At 43.0% G+C, this 26,397-nt stretch overlaps 1 protein-coding gene across 4 annotated transcripts; it reads left to right on the top strand.

Moving 5' to 3' along the window:
- The first annotated feature begins 15 nt into the window (after positions 1-15).
- Positions 16-25,874, top strand: myo9b (myosin IXb). 4 transcript variants are annotated; one of them, XM_042704999.1, is made up of 41 exons: positions 16-336; positions 966-1,857; positions 6,539-6,633; positions 6,949-7,011; positions 7,226-7,325; positions 7,533-7,633; positions 8,118-8,241; positions 8,477-8,566; positions 8,943-9,059; positions 9,164-9,298; positions 9,415-9,536; positions 9,630-9,771; positions 9,998-10,193; positions 10,520-10,592; positions 10,951-11,043; positions 14,214-14,327; positions 14,624-14,663; positions 14,787-14,909; positions 15,172-15,252; positions 15,467-15,577; positions 15,701-15,823; positions 16,222-16,371; positions 16,716-16,861; positions 17,330-17,758; positions 17,942-18,023; positions 19,526-19,620; positions 19,766-19,857; positions 20,127-20,311; positions 20,435-20,542; positions 20,874-21,041; positions 21,153-21,194; positions 21,620-21,731; positions 21,823-21,896; positions 22,165-22,357; positions 22,696-22,824; positions 23,085-23,190; positions 23,335-23,466; positions 23,687-23,810; positions 24,328-24,419; positions 24,519-24,643; positions 24,817-25,874. In XM_042704999.1, exons 2-41 carry the CDS (start codon positions 1,027-1,029, stop codon positions 25,095-25,097), a joined length of 5,739 nt encoding a protein of 1,912 aa, XP_042560933.1. In that variant the 5' UTR covers positions 16-336; positions 966-1,026; the 3' UTR covers positions 25,098-25,874. The 4 variants fall into 4 exon arrangements, with proteins under 4 accessions (XP_042560933.1, XP_042560936.1, XP_042560935.1 ...); XM_042705002.1 differs by having other exon boundaries at positions 24,519-24,655; positions 24,817-24,954; XM_042705001.1 differs by having other exon boundaries at positions 24,751-24,846.
- The last annotated feature ends 523 nt before the right edge of the window (positions 25,875-26,397 follow it).

Genomic DNA, 26,397 nt, shown 5'->3' with positions numbered 1-26,397 from the left:
ACTCGACAGCTGGGCGAAGTCGCTGAAAGAGAGGAAGTCAGTCAAAAGTGAAAACGACACTGTCGCTTAGTTTACTTTAATGTTAAGTACGGCTATATTTGTGAAAAATAGACACTCTAAGCGGGGAATTATTCGGCTGTGTAATTTTCTTAACTGAATATTCATCTAAGCGCTGTATAGAGTAGCCTATACCTTTGAACGCGAAAGACAACCTTTTTTGATCACGATAGCACAGGTGAATATAGCCTACCGTGTTTTGGTAACTAGGCACTGGATTCTCCTGTGTTGCGGCCCCAAGCCGAAAACTAAGCTTGACCGAAAAAACAATGAAATGAGGTAGGTTTTTAGACTAAACGGTGTTGATTGTATGTATTTTTGTGTTTACAGAGTTTTAGTACCTTTGTACTTTAATACGATCAAGTATTACGTATTAGGCTCAGAATATTCTCCATGAATGAGAATAAATTAAATAGAGTGCAGCATTTGTTCAGCGAATTAAACACAGCAGTATGCACTTGTATAAACGGTCTATAGGTTGCTGTGCTGCTTTTCTCAACAAGTAAGAACATGCGCGCTCAACAGGACTATTTGCCTCTTAGTCCAAGCAGGTGGTGTCAGCGTATAGTCTGCATTACAGCGTTTGTGTTTTTGGTCTTTTTGTATATATTTTATTTAAATAAACGTGGCATTGGTTTCTCACGTAGGTTATGCCATATCCCCACATGGCTTATGAATGACATACAGGTGCAGATATTAGTTTAAGACTGAATTAATCATGAGCTATGACTCAAAAGAAGCCCTGGTTATGGATGGCTTATGCGGATCAACATTTGAAATAAACTGTTTGCAAGTGTGACAGAGCATAGTTGTATTCATTACTTTCATGTCACCTATAATCCCAATCTTCAGTGTCTTAGACTATGTTGAACTCTCTCTCTTTCTCTCTCTCTGTCATTCTGCACCAGGTGAGACCACATGTTAATGGAGGAGACTGCGGTATGCTGAGGCGTGTCTTTGTCTGTAAGGATGAGTGTTACAGATGACGAAAGGTCAACCAACCAAGATGAGGAACTGACTTTCGTTCTACATATCTATCCTCGTCTGTCCGCTGAAAATGCTCCATGCTGCATCCTCAATGTCCTCAAGTCGACCACCGCTGCGACCGTCGTCCAGAATGCAGGCGCCACACTCGGCCTGGACACATTCAAGCTTTACGTCCTGGTGGAGGTGAGAAAGTGTGGAGGGGAGGAGTGGATCCTGCAGCCCAGTGACCTTCCTGTGCAGAGGCTCCTGCTGTGGCCTAGGAGGGCCCAGGAGCAGCATCCACAGAGCGAGGGTTACTTCTTTGCACTGCAAGAGGGCCACAGCGATGGCTCCATCCCATATGACCACCTGGCAGCAGAAAGGACTGTGCAGGGGCTACTGAACCGCGGCTTCCTCCCTCCAAAGCAGGAGCACTGCGACGACCTCTGCAACCTACCCATCCTGACAGAGACGAGCATCCTGGACACCCTGCGCTACCGCTTCCACAAGGAGAAGATCTACACGTACGCCAGCAACATCCTCATCGCCATAAATCCCTTCAAGTTCCTGCCCATCTACAACCCCAAATACGTCAAGTTGTACGCTAACCACCAGCTGGGAAAGCTGCCACCGCACGTGTTCGCTATCGCGGACACGGCCTTCCACACCATGCTGAAGAAGCACGTCAACCAGTCCATCATCATCTCGGGCGAGAGCGGCTCGGGGAAAACGCAGAGCACCAACTTCCTTATCCACTGCCTGACTGCTCTAAGTCAGAAGGGCTACACCAGCGGGGTGGAGAGAACCATCCTCGGGGCAGGCCCCGTGCTGGAGGTATGTCACTGTTGGCAGAATTGGTAGAGTTCAATGGTTTTCAGGAGTACATATACATTTAAATTCTCATGCTCATTGGCATTTTACATGGTCAAGGTATGCAGTCAGAGCATGTGTGGTTTAATACAGGGAGAATCTTTGCTAGTTAATAACTGAATTCGAATGACTCAACAGGGTTCTTTTTACCCAGGTACCCTGGTGTTTAGATCCAGAAGCTTCTGCGTCAGATCATCAGTAGCAGAGGGGTTAAATGCTCTTTATTGATGGCTTTTGTCTGGATCTTCTCACATTTGTTTTGGTCCAGGGGTTTACTGGGAGAAGTCATTTTGGGTCAAAAAGGTCAGGGGCAAAAGGTTATGGCTCATAGGAAAATTAAGACCATGTAAGAGTGTTGACAGATTCAGCATCTTACAGGCCTGCTTTGACCACTTATGCGTAGTTGAAAGCTTTAGTATGAATTGCCAGTCTCTGTGTTACTGCTGTAACCATGTTCAATAAATAGAACTGTTGACAGCAAAACAGGAAATGGTGAAACCACTTATCATAGCAGATATCTTCAGAAGGCCAATTTACTGATTGAGTCAGATCTGTTTTCTGATCCTAGCTAGCTGTCATTATTAGAATATTAGATGGAAATAAAAACAAATCTGTCTGCGTGAATCAAAGTATTATACTGCACACGTTTGGAGTAAACACAAGCTATAAATATTCCAGAGGTCGTAAAATGGTCACTTTCTTCAAATCTGGGCAGAGGCTGACAGATTATTAATTGCTAATCGCCAGCTTGCTGTGTAATCTTCTTACCCTGCCCTCGCAAAGTGGTGAGACCCATACAAGCCGTGCAGTCACTGCAAGCATTGTGTATTGTGCCCCGGTCGGAGTCCCATGGACAGGATTTCTACCGCCATTAAGGAAGCTTTGAGCCTCCAATCACATGGTCAGTGGCACTTCCCTTATGGCTTCCTCTCAGAGAGCACGAGAGCACCACTGAAAGTGCTGTCGCCTAAACACAAGACAAATTTAGACTGCATGTCTGAGACTGGGAGCTGAAGTTGGGCAACACTGTGCCATAGCTGCAGAGAGACATGGCACTGGGCTGAGGCTGTTCGACCTGATGTGGCCCTCTGGCGTTTCTGGCTGGGTTAATCACTTACAAACCCTGTTATCTTATCGCGCTCCAGTTTCAGAGGGAACCCATATTATATTGTGCTGCAGTTGAACCGTGTGGCTTTATGTTTGTGCAGTCACTGTCTATACAAGGTTATAATAATACATCTGTATTAATTATTATGCTGGAAAATGGCCTGCCAGCTTGATTGCTTCACTTTCAGTCATCTTGTGAATTTGTGTCAAAGGGAATGTAGTCAGTGTTTTTTGGATGATTTATTGACTCTGGAATTCCTTTTGCCTTTTGTAGCCGTGGGTGTGTATCAATATCTATTGCTATAACCCTACTATGGAAGTTTACTCATGCCATAACAGGAAACAGTAAACCAACAACCTTAGAGCACAACAACAAAGGACCCCAGCCATCTTGTCCTCTATGGCCACTCAACCAGAGAGTTTGTCTTTGTCTCGGAACTGGTTCAACAAGTTCCTCCCGGTTTCCCCTAAAAGCGGTTCTCCTTGCGCTAATTTTGTAGCCCTCTGCTTGACGCCTCCTCATGTGGATGGCAGAAAGATCTGAAGCTATAATCAGATAAACCAGATCCAGGCCTCCTGATCCTTCTTCATTTCCAGAAGCAGGGCTACAGTCCCTTTTTTTTCAGGTGACATTTTAGTGAATTATTTACATTTACATTTACATTTAGTCATTTAGCAGACGCTTTTATCCAAAGCGACTTACAAGGATGTATATACATTTTACATCTACACTGATGGCACACTGCAAATCAGGAGCAATTAGGGGTTCAGTGTCTTGCTCAAGGACGCTTCGACAGTGAGGAATCGAACTAGCAACCTTCTGATTACTAAACCACTTCTCGACCTCCTGTACCACTGTCGCCCCGAATTATTCTGTCCATTCTATCATTTCATCATTTGTATTACAGTGGTATGGTCCATTGCCAATTATGGTAATAGTTTTTAAGCCCTTATTTGAAGTAACCCTCTTTAGAAACTCACTGTCTGCAATGTAGGTCATTGCGGTGATTTACTCAACTTATCCAGCTGGTTTTCACCAAACAGTAGAGACCAGATGCATTGTTCCACTAAACATACAACGGCAGGGATTTGCCATTTTGAGGCCTTGTCTTGCCCTGTAGAAGCCTTACCCAGTGAATGGAGAATTGAATGCATTGTTCTTCAGGAAGTCTGAAGGTATATTTGGCACTTTGTACCCTTCTGTATACTCTCAGTGGGGCCCAAACTTCCACCGTTTCAACTTTAATAATAGGACACACTCACGAGCCCTCGGACACTGGTTAAAGTTAAAGTCAATATGTTTTCATGTAGACGGGTTCTGGTGTTCATTTTGCATAAAAAAGCAATGCTGGTTCAGTGTTTTCTGAAAAAAATCTGAAATTGACCCACTCATCAGCTGAATAATTAATTTATTATTCTATACGACTTTTATCAGACCAAGCAAATAAAGTATAAAATACATCACAATTCATATTTTACATAAAAAACGTGTTTGGGATGCCAGCAGAACTGAGAGAGCTATTTTCATATGTCCAGATTTGTCATCACAACATTGATGAAACCGTCATCATGAAAAGTCAACACGCCAGAACAAAAACACTTTGCAGCAATTTGCCTTGTGATGGTGTGTCTGTGGTCGTGGCTCTTGCGTCTTCAGTTTCAGATATTCAGTCATACAGAAATGGAAACCCAGGAGGAGGACACCTCACTTTTGCGCAGAAAGAGAATGAGAGCCTCTAACTGGCTGGAAGTGAGTAAGGTGAGGGGGTGGAGTGGAGTGGAGACAGCTTGAGTCTTCTGTCTGCGTATGGAAAGGTACAGGGCGTTGGCCTGAGCAGCAGCGACAGCAGCCGAATACCAGAGAAAGCTGAGGAACAGGAACGAGCTCAGGCAGGCTCTTCCTGGTCACCTGATGTGCATGTCTTCAATACAGCATAATTTCCATCACAAATTCCTCGCAGCCATATCAGTGTTCCACCTGGGTTTCTTATCGTGTCCTCTTTCTCCCCCACATTGTCCTCCCTCTTTCACAGAGCTGTAAATGGAAAACACTGCAACTTTGTTCTAAGCCAAGAGTATAGGGGGGTGGGGTGGGGACATTCTTTCCCCTGCAACCAAAGCCCAGGCATGCGCAGCTACACTGACAAGAGCCGTGCTGAGCTTGAGCTTGTTGGGACAGGAATGGCAGCTCCTCACTACGTATTAGACCTCTGAAGTCTGCTCTGGCCGGTTGGATGTTTTGGTTCCCGTAATGGCTTTTTTCTATGTTGAATGGGGTCATGATGATGTCATGAAACTGCCTTCATTCACCAACATCCAGGAACCAGAGCTCATTTTAAACACCCAATGCTGAAAAGTGTTGGAAACATCAGTCTGTCTATCAGTGTTGAGGTGTGCTTGAGTGGGGGTTGTGTTGACAAATTCAACCATGACCTATAAAACAGTCAGTATCAGTAGTTAAATATAAAACTGCAACCTTTCAGTGTAAATGTGGCATTGTCAATGGCCAAGGCAGGGCCTATCCCACGATACCCAGCATCCCTATTCCCTGTTTACCACACTCTCATGGAGACGATATTTCCAAAGTCTTATCCCCAATGTACCTCAAGTGTTAACCCCAATGTAGTGTTCTAAGTTCTATTGATAGAGCAAGGTGCTAACAACATAGATAGCATCAGCTCAATACCCATGAAGTACTGATGGAAAATATATGCACTGTACATACACAATACATTCTACTGTAAGTTCCTTTGGTTGAATGCATCTGCTGAACCAATTGCAGGACACTGTATATGATCGAATGTACTCTTGGAGTTCCATGTTTGAATCAGATGTTGTACAATGATTTGCGGTGGGAAATTGATAGATGACCTTGTCTTTGCTCTTTCATGATGGAATCCAACATGTTTCTAAAAGCAGTACAGAGAGAGGTAGATGATGGATTTCCAGTTGTCCATTTACCTCAGACAAAATCAGATGTTGCATAAGGAAGAAAGTTTCCTCTGTCTGATTTATTCTGCCTGTGCCAGACTCCTACGGGGCCCATGTAAGAGCGCTCTCATAAGCACAGTGTTCAACAGCGTGCTCCTCTGCTTATAAGAATATATCTGGCTGCTTGACGGTTTCAGGCTCCTTTTCTGGAGAAGTTTCAGTTCACTTTCAATGTTCACATCCTTAATATGGTTGAAATAGTACATGCAATTATTTTGAGATTCATATGCGGAAACAACGAAAAGGGCCTATTATACATACATATACACAAACGTGGTAGCTTCTGTATAAAGTACATTTAGTCTAAACTGTACGCCATAATATGTATATTTTTTCATTCGTCTCACTGGGCCAGTCGGCTAGACTGTTAAAGAAAGTTTTTATCTTTTCTGTGTTCACCAGCTAAACACTAATATTTATCCACATTCATTTAGACGTAGGCTAAATGTGTTTGCTTCGCTGCTATTCAAGGAATGTCACTCTTTCTCTTTCTGTGTCTGGAAATCATAAATAATTGTGAATTATTTTTCCGCTCCTCTCCAAACAGGCTTTTGGGAATGCAAAGACAGCTCATAACAACAACTCCAGTCGCTTTGGGAAATTCATCCAAGTGAACTACTCAGAGAGTGGAGTTGTGAGAGGGTAAGAATTCAGTACCTACACCGTCCATTTTGCCCTCTATCCTCAGCGTATTCCTGCCACATCCTCAACAGTAACGAGTCAATGTGGCCAAGATAAGAAAACAAAAATGTTTGAAAGTGCATGTTAATTTATCTGTTGTCTCTTATGCAAAAGTCAGCCCCACAGAAATGAATAACCCATCAGAAATAACCCAAACCCTTAAATTAACTCTTACGTAACGGCACACTTTATTTATATACACATAGTATAGTTGACATACATGTTTAAAAATAGACTGAACTAATGACTAATTACATTTCTCAATTGTTCATGCAGGGCAGTTGTTGAAAAGCACTTGCTGGAGAAGTGTCGCCTGGTGTCCAGGGAAAAGAGTGAAAGGTACAAACTGTACATTACTGCTTACTGCTCATTCACATTGTAAAGCGTGCTATACCATCTTATATAGTTTCTATCCATATGTTAGGATGAGGTTAAGTCTTCCAGAATGATCCTGCTGGGTCATATAACTAACATAACCCAGTTGCTGTTAGAGTGAATGCTAATAGAACCAACAATGGCCCGAGATCATGTCTCCTTTCCGTCTTACCTTCAGGAACTACCACGTCTTTTACTATCTGCTGCTTGGAGCCACAGAGGAAGAGCAAAAAGAATTCAGTCTGTTGCAACCTGAAGATTATCTCTACCTCACACAGGTTTGGAGGTTTCAAATGATAACGGTGTCAATTGTATCTATTGATTTTGTGGCAGTAATACTGTCTTTTTGATAGCCAAGATAGCCAACACCTTGCATTGATCTGTCGGTACATGTAAGTCCACCTGTTCAGTTCGGGCCTTATGGTAATTCAGTGAAGCATGTTTTTCTCACATGTTGTTTTTCCCATCTTATCACCATGCTACAGGAAAACTTTCAGTCAGAGGACAGAGCAGAAAACAAACATGAGTTTAAGAGACTTCAGCAGGCCATGGAGATGGTGGGATTTCTACCAGCCACTAAAAAACAGTACGTTGCCCACGTAGAAACAACACACTTAACATGGCAACCATTTGGGCTTATGAGCATTCACACTGAACTCCTGGAAGAAGTCCTCGTAGGATATGCACATGAAGAGGGTGTGCCTTTTTCTCTTGAAAAAAATCTTTTTTTCATTGCCTTTCTGAACGGCAGGTTGGGACTTGTCAATCCTAAAAAGAAAAGAATGCAATAAGAATTTCAGCAACCGCTGGGCTGCCTCAGGGTGCCGCATGTGTGCTAGATATGTCTCTGCAGACCAGCTCAGTGCTATTTCACATCCCACAATGCACCCGCCGTCTCTGATGAATTATGTGTGCCTGGCAACCGGTAATGCCTGCCATTGGAGACTGTAATTGGAAAAGCATGGCACTGGAGTAGCATTAGAAAATATATTATCCCTAACAGCGATTCTTTGACCTTACCCATGATAAAGGCCTAAAGCCAGCAATGTGATGCTTTGTGTTCGGCACAGAATATTCTCTGTCCTGTCGGCCATCCTGTACCTTGGCAATGTGACATATGAGCCAGCGGAGGACGGAGAGGGCCTGGGGGTGGGCCCACCACATGTCCTTGCCACCCTCTCTGACCTGCTTCAGGTAATGATAACACTGCTGCTGTCTATGCTGCAGTTACAGGTTATGCGTCTATTTGTTTCTCTCAGGAGTTTAATTGTACGCCAAACCACAGTTGAGAAGTCCTAAAAATAAGTATGTAAACGCGTTATCAAGAGGTGTCTTTACTCTCATTAAAATACTGAAAAACGAGAACTGCATTATCAGCACTTGCCATCCACTCAGGCACAGGAAGTGATGTTTTCTTATGTGGTTTAAGGTAAAAAAGGAACTCCTGGTGGAAGCACTGACCAAGAGGAAAGCGATGACTGCCAATGACACACTGATCCTGCCCTACAGCCTCAGCGAGGTAGGCAGCATCATTACTCAGTCCAAAGCTGAATTTTTATTTGACTTTGACAGTCAATTGATATTCAATGATGTGATACAAGCAAGTAGAATTATTACCAGCATGATTCCGTTCTTTTAGGCACTTAAAGGGTCACCTACTTAAAATTATCTTTTGTCTTCTTCACATATAAGAGTTCACAAGCCCTTTCACCAATCAGTTGGTATTTGTTGTGAAGACTGCTGGGGACAGGAAGTATCATTCAGCAATGTAGCTTTCAAAAAATGAAGGAGGCAAAACTGACCATTTCAGAAAGCACTGGAGACTTCAGTACTCACTGTCCCCGTTTGTAAATAGCCCCAATATTCTGCAAATGATTTGTTATTTTCTCCGTCAGGCTGTGACTGCGCGTGACTCCATGGCTAAGTCCCTGTATGGCTCCCTGTTTGACTGGATCGTCCTGCGCATCAATCATGCGCTGCTCAACAAAAAGGACGTGGAGGTGTCCATCCAGGTCAGGAACTTGCTGTGTTTGGCTGAGCAGAATGTGTTTGCTGAGTTTGTTGTGGCATGCATACATAATTCCCTGCGTTGTTTTTTCCATTTTCTTCTTCACAGTGTTTGTCCATTGGTGTGCTGGACATCTTTGGATTTGAAGATTTCGAGATCAACAGCTTTGAGCAATTTTGCATCAACTATGCTAACGAGCAGCTTCAGTATTATTGCAATCAGTACATTTTCACACTTGAGCAGGTGAGGTCTCAAGCTGGCTCACTTCAGCCTCGAGAAAGCTGCTGAGACGACCATTTTAAAAGAACACAGCTTTCCCCTTAAGTCACGCTGCTGTGTTTTTTCATTTTGTCTTCCAGGCTGAGTATCAGGCTGAAGGCATCACGTGGGATAACATTGACTACAACGACAACATCGGCTGCATCCACCTCATCAGCAAGAAGCCCACAGGACTCTTTCACTTGCTGGATGAGGAGAGCAAGTATGGCCATCTGTGTGACTCCTTTTCCCCGTTGTCATGCTGGTGTATGTTGGTGGTGTACGTTCAGCTGATTGTGTTACTCTCCTTCTGTAGCTTCCCCCATGCTACAGATGACACACTATTGGCCAAGTTCAAGCAGCAGCATCAGGGGAACCCTTCATTTGTGCCAACTCCAGTACTCGAGCCCGCATTCATCATCAAGCACTTTGCTGGCAAGGTCAAATACCAGAGCAAGGTACATAACACAGTTGGATTCAGACCATGGTGTTGTTCTTCTCTAAGTAAAAGGAATTAAGTTGCAGATTGTAAAACATACATACAGTATGTGAATACACAGAAGGTGCAAAGGCGTAATGTAGGGTAATGGTGGCACCTTGTGCGATTTCTTTCATTAACATAGGCTTCCAGAACAGCCTTTGTAACTATTAGGACTACCTACTTTTCTTAATGCATACCCTCAGGACTTCCGTGAGAAGAACACGGACCACATGCGGCCGGACATAGTTGCGCTGTTGCGCAGCAGTGAGCGGAGCTTCCTGCGCCAGCTGATCGGTGCGGACCCTGTGGCCATGTTCCGCTGGGGCATCCTCAGGGCCACCATACGCACCCTGGCTACCTTCAACGAGGCAGGGAGGCGCTGGGCAGCAAAGCATGCAGGTACAGGCCAGAGAGCGAGATGCTTTACAGGATGTGTTTTGTTTCAAATCCATACTATGTTATTCATTGAGCTAGGTTTAAGGAAAGGATTTGCTAATGATGTTGCTACAGGGTGGTGTAACGCACAGAGCTCAGTGACCAGCTCTAGACTGGCATTGCTCAGTGACCAGCTCCGGACTGGCATTCCTCAGTGACCAGCTCCAGACTGGCATTGCTTAGGTGTTTCTATGACCATGACCTGTAGCAAAGGTGGGTGATTCTTATGATGTTCTGTTTTGGAGGTATTTGCAGTTTGACCTGGTTTGCTTTTCTGTGGGTCTTTCTAGATACAGTTCGCCGCTACTCCCGTCAGTCGCTGGGCGAGAAGCGGAAGAGCGCGCCTATTGAGAGGATGATGAGGTGACTAAGCACCGCCTACACACTTGGCATCATGACGTCATCTCCCTTTTCCTGCCAAAACTCTATTTTTTCCTGCAAGCATAATTGTGTGTTCCTGAAGCTGAGGTAGTATAGCAAGGAACTAAAGACTATGGTCATGGGTTTGTTACCCAGGAAGTATACATAATGTTGAAAATGTATCTGGAAAATACTTGTCATTTATCTATGGACATAACCATCTGCTTAATAACAAAATGCAAATGTCACATTCCAAAAGTAAATCTTAGAGTACAGGTGAATGGTATAAGGAGAGCTTGCAGGGTGTATGGGTTCAACATTTGGCAATGACACATCTTTTTACCCCCCCCGTAATTTCCAGTCAAAGCCGCATTACCGAATTCTCTTTCGATCGCTCAGAGGAACTTCCCCTAGAAGTGTTTGAGGACATCTTTGCCACGTTCGAGAAGAAAAAGTGAGTTGACTTCAAAGACTTCTAGTCAAACTGGATGTCAGCCAATGAGACCTTTTACATACTCCTGTCTCTGTTGTTTTTTGCTTAAGTGACAAAAAATGTGGTGTGTGTATGATTTGGTTTAGTTTGGAATGAGGTGTATTCATTAACCCCAAAATCCCATTTTACAATAACAACAGTATCTTTTCACATGTTGGACACTGGGATTTGCATGGGTTATGGGTTTACACTGAATCATACTTGATTTAGATTTTCTCTGGAATCAGGTGGAATATCCGTCTAAAGGGGCTTTTATACTCGGTTTTAACGTAGAAACGTACGCACGTAAGATACATAAGCGCTGTTTTAAGCCCCTTGCGCAGTTACATAAGACGTAAGTGCGTCCGCCAAAATTTGTAACTATCCAACAAAATCCTCCTAGGGCTCACGTACCCCGCAAGACTGTGATTGGCTGCTAACCGCATCCTTTCAGGAGTCTCACATTTCCGGTTTTCATAGCATAGTATCGCCATTTTTAAAGGCCAAGGCAAGACTACAATATTTTTGAATCATGAATAACCTGCAGACCGTCTCACAAGCCTCTTCTTGATGATTATGAACATACACAACAGAAGAGGTCCGAAGATATGAGCATCTTTACAAACCCTATTTAAACACTTATAAGGACCTCAAATGACCGCGAATTCATGGACAGAATACTATCCCATTCTCACAGGAGAAATTACCTGAACAGCAATCTGAGCATATTTGTCAAACGCGATAAAAGATACTGCTCTGAAATATTCCTATTCCATACTGAATATTCTGTTTAGATCAAAGGTTTGTTTTGACATACCGTGATATTTCAGATGATAGTTATGTGATAGGCTGTACAACTATGTTGACATTTAAAAACCGTTGACTGCGATTGTTTGGTGTTAAAAACCGTTGACTGCATTGTTTGGAGAGAACGCGCTAATTCACCGAACAAATACTTTCATATTCATTTTCCACCACTTGTTAGCCATGTCATCCATTCATATTGATGTGAATCAATCAATTGCACCCCTGAGGCAAGCGATAGAATGGAGCCTGGTCTGCTCATATACAAAAGTTAACATTAACGTGAAGTGGAGTTAATTTGCGGCCAACACCATTGTATTACAAGCACTGACATTCACTCATGATGAGAAGGTACACATGGCTATTATCTCGCCTTCTATATTTCATCTTTGAATAATGTAACTTATAAACACGGCGTTTTAAAGCGCTGTGGCCGTCATTAAAATATGTATCAATAAACGAACTTCTGCATCATATGATCTGTCTTTTTTCGCCACTGGTACTGGTACTTTCATATTCATTTTTCGCCACTTGTTAGTCATGTCATCCATTCATATTGATGTGAATCAATACATTTCACCCCTGAGGCAAGCGATAGAATGGAGCCTGGTCTGCTCATATACAAAAGTTAACATTAACGTGAAGTGGAGTTAATTTGCGGCCAACACCATTGTATTACAAGCACTGACATTCACTCATGATGAGAAGGTACACATGGCGATTATCTCGCCTTCTATCTTTCATCTTTGAATAATGTAACTTATAAACACGGCGTTTTAAAGCGCTGTGGCCGTCATTAAAATGTGTATCAATAAACGAACTTCTGCATCATATGATCTGTCTTTTTTCGCCACTGGTACTGGTACTTTCATATTCATTTTTCGCCACTTGTTAGTCATGTCATCCATTCATATTGATGTGAATCAATACATTTCACCCCTGAGGCAAGCGATAGAATGGAGCCTGGTCTGCTCATATACAAAAGTTAACATTAACGTGAAGTGGAGTTAATTTGCGGCCAACACCATTGTATTACAAGCACTGACATTCACTCATGATGAGAAGGTACACATGGCGATTATCTCGCCTTCTATCTTTCATCTTTGAATAATGTAACTTATAAACACGGCGTTTTAAAGCGCTGTGGCCGTCATTAAAATGTGTATCAATAAACGAACTTCTGCATCATGTGATCTGTCTTTTTTCGCCACTGGTAGGCTACTGGTACTTTCATAATCATTTTTCGCCACTTGTTAGTCATGTCATCCATTCATATCGATGTGAATCAACTGTGATGTGTTTGTGTTTCATTTCGCAACTTATTTACTGTATAATCCAAGATAGCAGGTGCCCGTTGGTAAATAGCCTATTTCACATTGTATTTGCTTAAAACACACAGATGTAGGCTACTGTCAAATCAGAAAGAAAATCAGCTGTCACTCGGCTATTACCTGACCAATAGCCTACCTTTCAAACTCGGTGATAGTCTTCACAATTAATTTGTCCTTCATTCTACCAAATATGATTAAACGGCATATGTTATTGCACACGTGAGGCAAGCTGAGCCCAGTCTGCTCATACAAAAGCTATCATTAACGTGAAGTGGAGTTAACTTGCGGCCAACACATTGTATTACAAATACTGACAACAGCTACTCTCATGATGATAAGGTAGGCCTACACCTGGCGATTCTCTCGCCTTTTATCTTTCACCTTTGAATAATGCAACTTATAAACACGTCGTTTTAAAGCGCTGTGCCCGTCCTTAAAAGATGTGTCAATAAACGAACTTCTGCATCATGTGATCTGTCTTTTTCGCCACTGGTACTGAATTGAATATAGATCACTTCGGCTCTGGAGCAGTAAACAAAAGTCTCCCCTGTAATCTCAGACTACGATTAGCAGGAAAGGTTAACAACAGGCTAATTAATAAAATACAATACTTAATAGACTAACAATCCAATATTTATTTGTTTGAGTGTTGTTTAGTGCAACGGGGTGTATGATCGTTATTGTCTATAAAGTAAGGCATTTTCAACAGAAAAATCTCCCGTTCATCGTGTCCATTCGCGTCATGGGGTAGGCAAAAAAACGTTACTCCACCTACTGTTCTGGCGTTGAATCGATTTGCAACAAGCACAACCCTTGGGGAACCTTAAGGAACCATAAACCAAAACGAGTCCGCCGATGCAACTGCGCGGTCAGCCGCACCCGTAGTTACAGAGGTGTAAATCTACCTTAACCCTGTCTTGATTGTCTTCTCTTGTGTTGCACTGTGTGTGCGTGTTCTAACTTCTCTACTCCTCTATGGTCCTCTAATACTGTCCTCTGTGGTCTGGGTTCAATCAGGGTCTTGCATGGACAAATATGTCACTCTGTTAGGCCGATGAGTCTGGGTGGGGAAGCTCCACCTAAGCTACATCAGTCGGTTGGCTGTCTGAGGAAGCCTTGCCGCCTCTCTCAGTGAGTCTGGAGCCCCCACTGCATGATGCATGATCAAATCACATGAAATGTATTTGTGATTCCCAATGCTCTGCATTTTGAAAGCATGTGATTGTATGTAAGCAATGGATCGTTAGTATGGTTTATTTAAGAAAATTCCTTCAGAAAAAAACATCATGGTGGAGTACTTCACTAGAGGTCTTCAATGTCTGTATTAACCTGGAGAATGGTTATACTGCAGAGCACAAGACCTTCATTATCTGAGTATGACCATACTTTTAGTAACTAGTCATCATTTTTTCTAAAAACATCTACAGGAAGAACAGAGGATCTAGACACAAACAAATCATCCCAAAGGTAAAAATGTAGGCTATTGTTTTAGCAGAGAAGTGACTCTGTCCCAGCATGTGAATGCTAATTACTGCGGAACCTACTAGAATCTGAACCTCTTTCTCTCTCTCTATTGCTCACTTCTTACAGAACCTCATTGACTCCAAGTCTCTCAAATACATTGTGGGTTTGACGCTTCATAATCGCGTCAGCAGGTCCCTTCTCCAGCTGCACAAAAAGAAAAAGCCCCCAAGTATCAGTGCACAGTTTCAGGTAGAATGCCCTCTGGTTGTTTACATGTATCTCATGTTTGGCTGAGACATCCTCTGTTCATTTTCTGTTTGTACTTTAATGCATTACTGTGTAGCTCATCACTTATCACCTTCTGGGAGCATCCCAAGTAGTTAATTGGCTACTGGGACCACTGATCGGATCCTTTTGATGTATTGTGCTGCCCTAATAGTTTGCTAATGAAAAAAATCAATGACGCTTGTGCTGTACTCTCTGCTTTCCTGTTCTGTGTTCATCTCCACAGTCCTCTCTGAGCAAGCTACTAGAGACCCTGAAGAAGGCGGAGCCCTTCTTTGTGCGTTGCATCCGCTCCAATGCTAAAAAGGTAAACATACTGTACGGTGTGTACAGTAACGTGCAGTGTGAGGTTGCTGCTAGTAAAGCTGTTGCAGAATTTTAAGTCTGCTTGATACTGATGTTGGAAGATTGTTTGTCTGCTGTTCACATGTCTCTACTAATGTTTACTTTCAGCTGGAGATGCTGTTTGATGAGGTTCTAGTGTCTGCTGTTCACATGTCTCTACTGATGTTTACTTTCAGCTGGAGATGCAGTTTGATGAGGCTCTAGTGTTGCGGCAGCTTAGGTACACAGGGATGCTGGAGACAGTTCGCATCAGGAGGTCGGGCTACGGGGTCAAGTATACTTTTAAGGTACTGTAGGGAGGTTTTTTGAGGCCTTATGAAGGAGCTATAGTTTGATCTGAAGACATACCGGACTGATACTAATAATCATCTGAACAGGATGGATGATTGTGTGATTTTTCGTCTGTTCAGGAATTCATTGATCAGTTTCGCGTGTTACTGCCAAAGAAAGTTGAATCACCAAAAGAGGACATTGCAAACTTCCTTCAGAAACTGAGAGTGACAGAGACGAATTATCAGATTGGGAAAACAAAGGTAAATCTCTGATTTATTGATTCAGTTATGTACTAACAAAGCTATGACAGTTTAGCTTCTAAGAATTAGATTTAATATCCACCTGTGCCATAACATAAACAGTTGTGACTTGTAGCCTAATACTTGATACAGTACATCTCACTCTTAATATGAGCAGTGAGTTGTTGAGTCTACTTTCCTAGTGATATTCTGAGTTTCAAAGAACATATTTCCTACGATTAGTGACGTTACATGACAAGTTGACAAATCTCTCACTGAACATTTGTTGTACTGTAGTTACAAACATACATACACATTATATAATTACATAATATTGTGATTTTGTATCAAATGTTTAATAATTCCGATTATACATTAACCTGCAGCACCATCCCTCATACCATGTGTCTGCCCCCCAGGTGTTCCTCCAGGAGGTGGAGCGTCAGAGACTCCAGGAGACCCTGCATAAGGAGGTGATGAGGAGCATCATCACCCTACAGCGCTGGTTCCGCGCCTGCCTAACACGGAAGAATTTCCTCTACAAGAGAGACACAGCCATTATCATTCAGGTCTGGTTTATTTGGCTTTGTTAGTTTTTTTTGGCAGAAGGTGTCACATTAGTTATCTACAGGCATAGTTAAAATAATGGTCCTTGTAGTGTTTATGTGTAACTAATGGGAAGCCTAGAGCAATTCCGTTCAATTCAATTCAAAGACTTTACAGAACCCAAGGCCTGAACCCCCTAGAGCAAACACAAGCAAACACAAACACGGTGGCAAAAAAACTCCCTTTTAACTCAAAGTAACTTTCAGCAGAACCAAGCTTAGTGGGGGGATCCTTCTGCTTGAGACTGGCGCAGTAGAGGGATAGAAAAGTGCTGAAAATATGACGGTCTGTTTTCCTTCGTCTTCAGCGGTCATGGAGGAACTTCAGCGTGAGGAGACGCTGGAAGGCAGCCTGTTTGATCCAGACAGTTTGGCGTGATTCCCACCAGAGGGTCGAGTACTTGAGCCGACGCCAGAGTTTCAAGAAGATGCAGAAGCTAGCCACCCGCAGGAGGTAGCCCTCAAAACCTCAACTCACTGCTTGTCGTTATGACGACCATGTTATAGTGGATTTGTGATGTGATTTAGGTAAGCCAGTGAAAACGCTCAGCAGCAGCCATATTGGATGGTAATGAACTCTGACCTCTAGAAAAACAGTGCCCAGATAGGCTAGTGGTTTGTATTTCTTCCACTGCACGCTTTTGATGAGGAGCTGGCATCAATGTTTTGGGCTGAATTGGTAGTTGGATGAACTTTGTGAATACCTGGAAATAATTTATATATATTTATATATTTCTAACCATACCTGTAAGAACATTGTGTTATTCAACTATACCTTATAAAAAAACATTGCATTTGACAGAGGAGAAGCCACAGGAGAAGGCACAGCTTTCTTTAATCATGGGGCAAGAGCATGTGCTTTATTACAATTTCCCCTGTTGTACCTAATTGTGAAAGATTGGTATTCTTAACTGTTCAACAGGACGTTGTCTGAGGAAGACAGAGTAGTGGTAGGGAAGAAGCCAAGTAAAGAGACCAAGCCAGCAGCTTCAGGTGACAACCAAGAGAAGTTGAAGAAGCCCCTTCCTCCGCTGCCCGAATCAGACGGCGTTGGTGGTCAGGAGAAGCTCAACGGAGAGGGCGCGAGCGTGGGGGAGAGAGGAGAGAACGAGGGGAAACGTGTTCCGTCAGCACTCGGACGCCCGCTCTCCCTGCAGCTGGACAGCAGTGACGAGTCCAAGAAGGACGACTCGGGGGAGCTGTACAGCACCTCGTCCCTGCAGCGGTACAACAACAGTTTCATGAAGGAGAAGGCTGAGAAGTGGAAGGAGCGGAGGAGCGAAGAGGGGCAGCTGGAAGCAGTCAGTCCAGAGGTCAAACGACCACAGAACCTGAGGATAAAGGGTTTACAGTAAGACTTTTTGAGGAGTGTCTGCTTTTTTGGGGAGGTGACTGAAAATGTATTAAGTTTAGCTGTATTGTTGCGTTCTCTCTAGTCTCCTTTTTGTGAGTTATCCTTGCCTCGCTGGATCTGCTTTAAGCACACAGTTCTGTCTTTGTTTTGTAATTTTGTTTGATGTCTTACCTACAACAGGTCTCAAGGAAAGTCCATCTCTCTGGATAACGTGTCAAAGATCAGCTCCTCAGAGTCAGACAGCCCAGGCTCTTCTGCAGAGGTACTGCATTACATCTAAAACAAGTAGATTGGCTCTGTGTCATAGACATCTCAATTTTTATAACTCTGCAATTTACAGTAGACGTAGGACATACATTTTTTTTGTAAAGTACCTGTTTCTGGATGTATCTGGATGTATCTGGATGTCCTGAGAGAAAGTCTCTCTCTTGCTCCGTTCACGACCCAGGTGACAAGTCATCATAAGTGTCTGTTGTGCTTCCCGAACTTCTGCCGGTTGAAAAACTCCCCCCATAGGTAAACGTGCGCTACCGCAAACGCCCCAAGCGTAAGCGTCGGCTCGCCCAAGCCCGCAGCGGGCTGGTGTTTCAGAGCCGCGAGAGGCAGGAAATGGAGTACTGGAGCTTTCCCCTGCCGCCCATCAGTCCTGCTGTGCCCAATCGCGCCAGTCTCGGTGCGGTGCTCCTCAACCCCCGGGTGAAGGTACCCGTGTGACGAGAACCCACATGCACGCTCAAAAACACTCTCATGCATGGCATGCAGACGCGGTGACCTCAGAAAGGGAAGGCCGTGAAACCCGAAGCTGAAGTTTGCATGGTTCAGCATCAGCACCAAGGGAAACCAGCTATGCTCTCCTTCTCCAGACCATATCTCTTGCCTCTCCTCGCAGTGGTGCAGTGAAATCATCTCATAACTGGTTTCTGACCTTTTTTGTCGCAAAGAGAGATAAGCCCCGCAGATGCCTTTTTTTGTTTGTTTTTTGTTCAACTTTCTAGCACTCTTCACTCAGTCATGGGATCATTCATGTATGAGAGACATATATGAATACTAGGCCAGTGTCTCCAGGATCTATGAGTATTTTTCCATAGAGAGAAATGGAACAAATATCATAAACACACGCACACTCGTTAATAATGCTCATTAACACACTAATATTCGCCAAATTAACTGGTATCAAAACACAATCAGTGAGGGACCACTCTCTCTGTAGACTTATGCCTATCAAGAGACTGTTTAGAGTTATTTATTGAAGGTGTCAAACAAAAACAAGTACAAACCAAAACTAACACTTTGGCCTTTGGTTTCAGTTCTATCAAATCTGTTTTAAAAGGGAGGGAAACACTAATGTTTGCCACATGAACGTCCAAAGGAGGTTAAAAATAAAGCACGGCAAAAAAGGTCAAAGTGGGAGTTGTGTATGATGGGATGTGAACAGCGGGAAATTGGTGTGGTGTGTCATGACATTACCCGTGCTGGTGGCCGAAAGCACTGTTTGCTTGTTTACTTTGCTCTGTTGGTGACGGGTGCAGAGACTTGCTGTGATTACTGGAGTCATAATTGTGTTTACTGCGTACTGGGGGATCTAACTCTATTCTGTGTAACTCTAACTGGGATGGCCTGCAATGCTCTTGTAACCCTATCTGCTTTTTTTCCCCTTCGATTATTAATGCTGGTCTTTCGCTCTTGAAACAGATGCCAGCTGCGGTAATAAGTGTATTTGTAAAAGGCAGAATGGTTTGCTAATGGTGGTTTTGTCTCTCACAGTTTCAGTTGGCTGCAGAGCTGGATGGGTCGAAGATCAGTACGGAGAGGCGGTCCAGTGACAGCTCTAGTTCCTCACAGCTGCCCACCCCAGAGAGGTAGACTCTTGCGGTCCTATCACTGCCTGTCCTGGACTATATCATTGAAAACTACGGTGACGGCAACAGTGAAACCTTCTTTTGAAACTGTGATGTGATCTAACCTGTAGTATATTACATACGGCCCTCTGTTTGTGTGCCTCAGAGTTGGGTTCTTCAGTAAGTTCCGGAAAAACAAAAAGACACCGGAAGATGGGAGAGTAACTATGGCCAGGACACTGGCAGAAAGAGAAGAAGGTAATCTGCTCTACTCAGGCACTTCCCTGATCTCACGTAGTACCTCACACGGTTCATGTCCTCATATCTAAATTCTCTCCTAACTCCCAATGGTGATATTCTCACCTCACTTCTGACATTTGTATTCTCTCCTTACATTCTTCCTTTACACCTGTTTGAACTGCCTCCTTAATACCAACGCCTACATTGTTTCTTTAACATCTACATTGTTTCATTCTTTCTCCCAACATTTATATTTCCCTCTCCTGCGTCTGCTTTCTATCCCACAGCCAGATCCTCTATGTACTCCCCTCGTTCCAATCAGCCCGCCAACCAAGCCAGTCGCGTCCGACGGAACCTCACCATCAAAATCAGTCGAGCCACACGAGTCCAAGAGGAGTGGTACGCCTCCTTGGACCGCAAGATCACTGACAGCAACGAACTTCGCGATCTGGATGAGTTCCTGGGCAACCAGGTCCAAGCTCTGTCTCCATAATACACTGTAGTAGTAGTATAGTTCCGTTTGTATACCTGTTTTCATGTGTTAGTGTATGAGTTTTGTAATGAATATTCGTCCCTGGCCCCTTTTCAAATGCAGATGAATGATCTTCGCACCCGAGGTAAAGAGCTTTCAGAAACTGAGCGCATCTTCCTCATGGCCACTAACCACTTCAGAGAGCAGATCAAGAGCATGTACTCTGTGTTGGTGAGTTAGCCATGCCAGTATCAAATGTCACTTGCAAAGAGCTTTCTTACATCTCTCCAATTGTAAATTGATTAGTCAAATCAAGTCAAGTCAAGTCAGCTTTTATTGTCATTTTATTGTCAAAATATCATACATACAGAGGAATGAAATATGTTTTCTCAAGGGCCACAGTGCAACATAGAACAAAAGAAACACACAATAAATATAATATAAAAAGGTGTTCATTTAGGACTTTTCTTTTTTACTACCTGGTACTTTTTATAGTATATTTATTGTCTAAACATTTAGGTTATGGTTGTGGATTTCATGACTATCACCTCTGACTCGACAGAAACCCCAAATTGGCTACAAAGTTTTAATGAAAGGATATGAGAGCAGAGTCTCCAGTCTGGCTGGATCGAAGAAGACAGAAATTCAGCTGGTGGTGAATTTGTTCCAGTCGATTCTAGACGGATTTATCCGTGGAGAGATTAAGAAGGAGGGGGCTGACCCGGTTCAGGTGATTTAAAAAGCTTCACTTCAGAGCATGTGTACCAGTCTATCGCATTAGTCTTGAGCAATAAAGCAATTAAGGATAGTGGTTTCATTGATTACCCTTCCTACCTTTCAGTTTATCAAGAAATCGAAGCAGAAAAGAAAAAAAGACAAATGCGTAAGTATAACCTGACACACACACACACACACACACACACACACACACACACACACACACACACACACAGAATTCAAACCAACAGATCAAAGCTTTTTTGCCATGTCACATCGCTTGTACTGCCACCATGCTTCTAATCTCTTCCTGAACTGAACAGGTTGGGAGAAGCTGCGGCACGTTACTCTGTCCATTTCAGTCTAAAAGAGCTCAGAATTGTGAAAAGACAAAAAGAAACAAGGCAAAACAAAGTAACAAGTTATTCTTTTATTTAAACAATACTCAGTGAAATTGGTAGTGCAAAAGTGCGGAAAAAGTGTGCAGCAGATCTCCATCAGCTGGCCCAAACCTGACCGAACACACGGCCCATGATGCACTGTATGCCTGTGCTCCATGATGGACTGTATGCCTGTACTCTGTCTCTGCAGATGGACAGTCCTCTGGATCACCTGTTCAGCACCTACCAGGTGACCATCATGCAGTCGTGTGACCTGTGCGGCTCCTTCATCTGGGGCATGGAGAAGGCCTGCATGTGCAGCTGTGAGTACCCAGCATCCTTTGTTGCTGGTTTCAGTGTTTGCCAGATTGGGACTATGAAATTCACTCAGAATTCCCCATTTTTATTTTTCAGCTTGCAAGATGGTGTGCCATAAAAAATGCCTGAGCAAGATAATCACAGATTGCTCCACGCGCACCTCGATGAAGGTAACTGTTATGGCAAAGAAGCCGAGTGCTTCGATGTTTTCAGTATTTCAAAGGCGACAGTGAATAGGGTGTATTTCAATCAGATGTATCATCAACTGAAATATTATGTAATATGATATAATATGTAATGTCATATGAACTCTTCACCCTAATATTTGTTCCCCTCCTCAACTTGAGAGTACACCGCTGAACTGTTGAATTAGTTGAACATTAGTTGTGATGTGAGATCTGAAGCATCACCTTTTGTCCTCTTTTACATGTAAAACAGAATGCAAATGAGCCGGGCACTCTGCATTTCGGTGTGCACGTGTGCGCCCTGACCAACAAGGCCACCCCCGTGCCCATGGTCATGGAGATGATGCTGCAGCACGTGGAGATGAATGGCCTGTACACAGAGGGCATCTACCGCAAGTCAGGCTCTGCCTGCCGAGGGCGGGAGCTGCACCAGATACTGGAAACAGGTGAGACCTCACAAAACCCCTCTGCACTGTCCTTACCTTTGTGTGCTGCATGGAGAAATCTATGTATCCAATCTACTCACTAAAGCAAAAGTGTGCAGGACTTTGCTACTTTTTAGGTATGGTTTTATAGGCAACTACTTTTGGTATCGTCAAATTTATTTTGATGTAATATGGTCCTGTGAAGGACAGGTAAACACACCTTTTAAGGTAGTAAGCTTGTGTAACCTGTGATTAACCCCATTACACTTCAAAACACCTTACTGCTGCTTTAAACATATTCCACCATTAAATCTATTGCCAGCCTTTCTTATGCTACTTTAACACTGGTCTGTTATTAGACCCCAGATCTGCCCATCTGGAGAACTATCCTATCCACACCATCACAGGCCTGATCAAACGGTGGCTTCGGGAGTTACCGGACCCCCTTATGACGTTTAACCTGTACAGTGACTTTCTGCATGTTGCGGGTGAGTCTCATTGGCCTGACCTGAAGGCTCGAAAATTTCACGTTAATCACATTAAAAGTTGGGGAGTGAATTTAAATTAAACAAATGTATAGGGAACACATTCATATGTGTGGACATTTATCTTTTTTCTTCAGTCTTTTAGTAAAAATTATAGTGTAAAAGAGTGTACATCAGGCCACACAGGATAGTTTGACACGTTTGCAGATATCGCTACGGAAATGATTGATCTTGCAAGTCATGCAAAATGATTTCCCACACAGAGCTGCCTGAGAAGGTTGACCAACTACGTGCCATGTATCGAACATTAGAGGAACTTCCCCCCTCACACTTTCACACCCTTGAGCGACTTGTCTTTCACCTTGTCAGGTGAGAAATTTCATATGGTGTACTGTATGTATGGTCATGAGGTCAGGGTCATATGGCCATATGGTAATAGGTAGTTGTTATTCTCACCTAAGCAAGCACATGAAAATGCAAGTGGCCTAATCCCAATGAATGTCTTTTCAACAGAGTGGCCAGAGAGGAAGAACACAACCGGATGTCAGCTAATTCCCTGGCCATCGTTTTTGCACCTTGCATTCTCCGTAGCCCTGACTCTTCTGATCCTTTCCTCAGCATGAAGGATATTGGCAAGACCACCACGTAAGCTCCCTTTCAGAGACATTTATCATCTGCTTGTCACTTGCTGTCCACTGATAATAATCCGCAAAGAACTGCTTACACACTGAAGTCAAATGTAGGACTGAATATGTACGCATATTACGCAATACCATTTTCCATCCGTTTGAATGCACTATATGTTTTACATCCATACATACAAGTCTGATGGCATGGTTAGCTGACACAGTTCTGTTTTCTGCAGGTGTATGGAGATTCTGATAAACGAGCAGGTCAGGAGGTACAATGAGAAAATGGAGGAGATCCAGCAGCTGGAGTTTGCAGAGGCTTTGGCCGTGAGCCAGCTCAGGCTCAAGCGACAGAACACGGTAAACACAGCACGCAACAGACACAGCAGCTCAAAGGTCACCCCGCCACAGAGGAATAAAGCGTAGTGGGCGGCAGTGACTCGTGCTTAATTATATTAAGTTAGATAAGAACGCGTTCTGTATTTTCAGCTCAAGACTGCCAGATGGTGGAAGTTAGACTTTGGAGTCTGAGGGTCTATACGGGTCTATAAGTTGCAATCATGTGAACACTTTAAAAACAGGATATTTACAAGATTAGACAATTATGAAGACAAAAGCTTAAAAGTAAAACCTGGGTCCAAAACCCCACAAAAATATAAGAACAGCTTTTACAAGGCGATGTTGCCAAATGCATCATAAAAATACATCAATTGGTAAACTATCTAGCTTTCAGTTGTGCTGTTGTTTGCAAGGCAAGTCTGTTGGCCAATAGCCAGTTAGTTCACTAGTTTTAGACAGAAATGCCTTACCGATGATTTAAACATGAAATTTAAATAATTGGAAGTTGATTTGACTTACTCTAATTTCTTGTTTGTAGGTCAATGAGAAAGCTATATGTGAAATGGATACAATATCCATGGAGTGTGAAAAGGTACTGATTGAGAGGATCAAGTCAATCAAGCAAGAGAAGTAAGTGGATGAATTCATGTTTCCAGTATCTGGTGCAGCTCGGTCATTCAGCAATCCAGTTTTATTGGGTTCACACTTTTATTCTGCTTTGTGTTACAGGGATGACCTTGCCTGCAGGCTGCCTGATCTGGACCAGGAGCAATCAGATGACAACCTGGATTCAGAGTCATCTGTTAGCTCAGATAGCCTGCTGGAGGACCGAGGGTTTAGCTTGGATTCAGAAGGTCAGTAGAAAGGTAATTTATCTTGTTACTCTAACTTTCTTTTTCACCTTAATTGTCTTTGAAGGCATCTAATTGCCTTTAAAAGTTTTTTATTTATGTTCCCCTAGACCGGAAACAGTGACTCAAATGTTTCTGCAAGGCTTCCTGTTTAAAGACCATTTTATGTGCTGCAGGGAAGACGACCCCATGTTCAAACAAGTGGCAGACAAAGGGCATTCCCTCACAGGCCATGAAGTCGAAATCAGACGTCAGGCAGTGTTCCGACGCCAAGCACAAACTCCGATGTCTACACAGAGATGGAATTCAGTCTCTATACGTTATGCCAGAACAAGATGGTGGTACAGATGGCCTGCCCTTCTCATGTAGTCCTAGTAGCCAAGGACCAAGCCCAAAAATCAACAGGCGCTTCTCTGACCTTGACATCCCCTACATAGATGATGATGATGATATATAACTAAGCAGAGTCACTGAAAACACTAACTGTGTGTACAGCCACTAAAGCTACTCACGTTTCCGAATAGTCCTCAGTTCATGACATGGATGAAAATGATCAGATACTCATTGTTGTTACAGTGATGATGGTGAATGCTGCCTCCTTACACTTTTAGCACTTTTCGCTGTTGCCTGAGCTAAAGATTGAGCTCTAAGCTAGAAGAGTTGTTTGCATTTTACACTGGTTGTGTGGTCGCAGTGGACTGGAAACACATAACCCACTGCGAATAGCATGAACATCTCAGAGGATAGGTGGTGGTAAGTATGATGATACACACCACCTTGTTCAGGGAGTTGTAATGGAATTAATCTCCAAGCCAGCTCCTATGTGTTCCTATGTAATGTAACAATCATTTTTATGAATACATAATTTCGAGAAAGCACGGAAGTGTTGACGAACATTGGTGAGAAAGGACATGCATGTTTACGAACAAGAGAGTAATATTAAATTGTATATACACAAGAATTTTCATCTCCAATGTTTGTATATTATGGTTTATATTGTACTTAGTATCTGGTGGGTGCCTATATGTGGCTGATTGCATGTTGATCTTCAGTACCAGGTAGACAGCAGTGTTGCTCACTGATATTCGACACTTCAAACCATACATTAATTAATGAGTCACTGTGATTCATTCGATGCATAATTTTGTTACCCATTTTTAACCTTTACCAGTTTTCATCAGGACGTGTTTTGGTTTTTGACGTTAAAACAAGTTCATAAACATGTTCAAATGTATGGCATTGTTGTGTCAGTTTTACTGTGTGTGTGTGTGTGTGGGGTGGGGTGGGGGATAAGTGTCCTTGTGTTTAAGTGTGTGTCATGACTCATGAGAACCAGAAAAACAGAAGCCAGCAAAAGGTCAGAGGTTTAGTGTCAATCTGGATTGTAGCAAAGTGATTTTTCTTCCAATGGAACATGTGACCTCTGACCTCTTAACAGTACTTCACATAGTATTAGGTATTAGTATATCACATTGTTCCATCTAAAATGGTATACTAACATAATAACATGCATATATGCTAACATAAAACATACATGAGCCACAAATTTGGAGGAAATATGTGTGATGCTTTCCATTGCAGAAAGGGGTCAGTTGAAAAGGTGTAATTTACATAGATGAATATCAGACTGGACAGAGATGATACAGTGTCAGGCAAAGTAACCACAGACAAAGCCCTCTCTAAGTAAGGATGTTAGATGTGCTTCCCTCAAACAACTGATTTAGCCCACTGACATCCAAAAGATTGAGACAGAAACA

The sequence above is a fragment of the Clupea harengus genome, unplaced genomic scaffold (genome assembly GCF_900700415.2).
Source record: "Clupea harengus unplaced genomic scaffold, Ch_v2.0.2, whole genome shotgun sequence".
NCBI classification, from domain to species: Eukaryota; Metazoa; Chordata; class Actinopteri; order Clupeiformes; family Clupeidae; genus Clupea; species Clupea harengus.
Note: the sequence above shows the minus strand (reverse complement) of the source record. Positions and strands in the feature narration are given on the sequence as shown.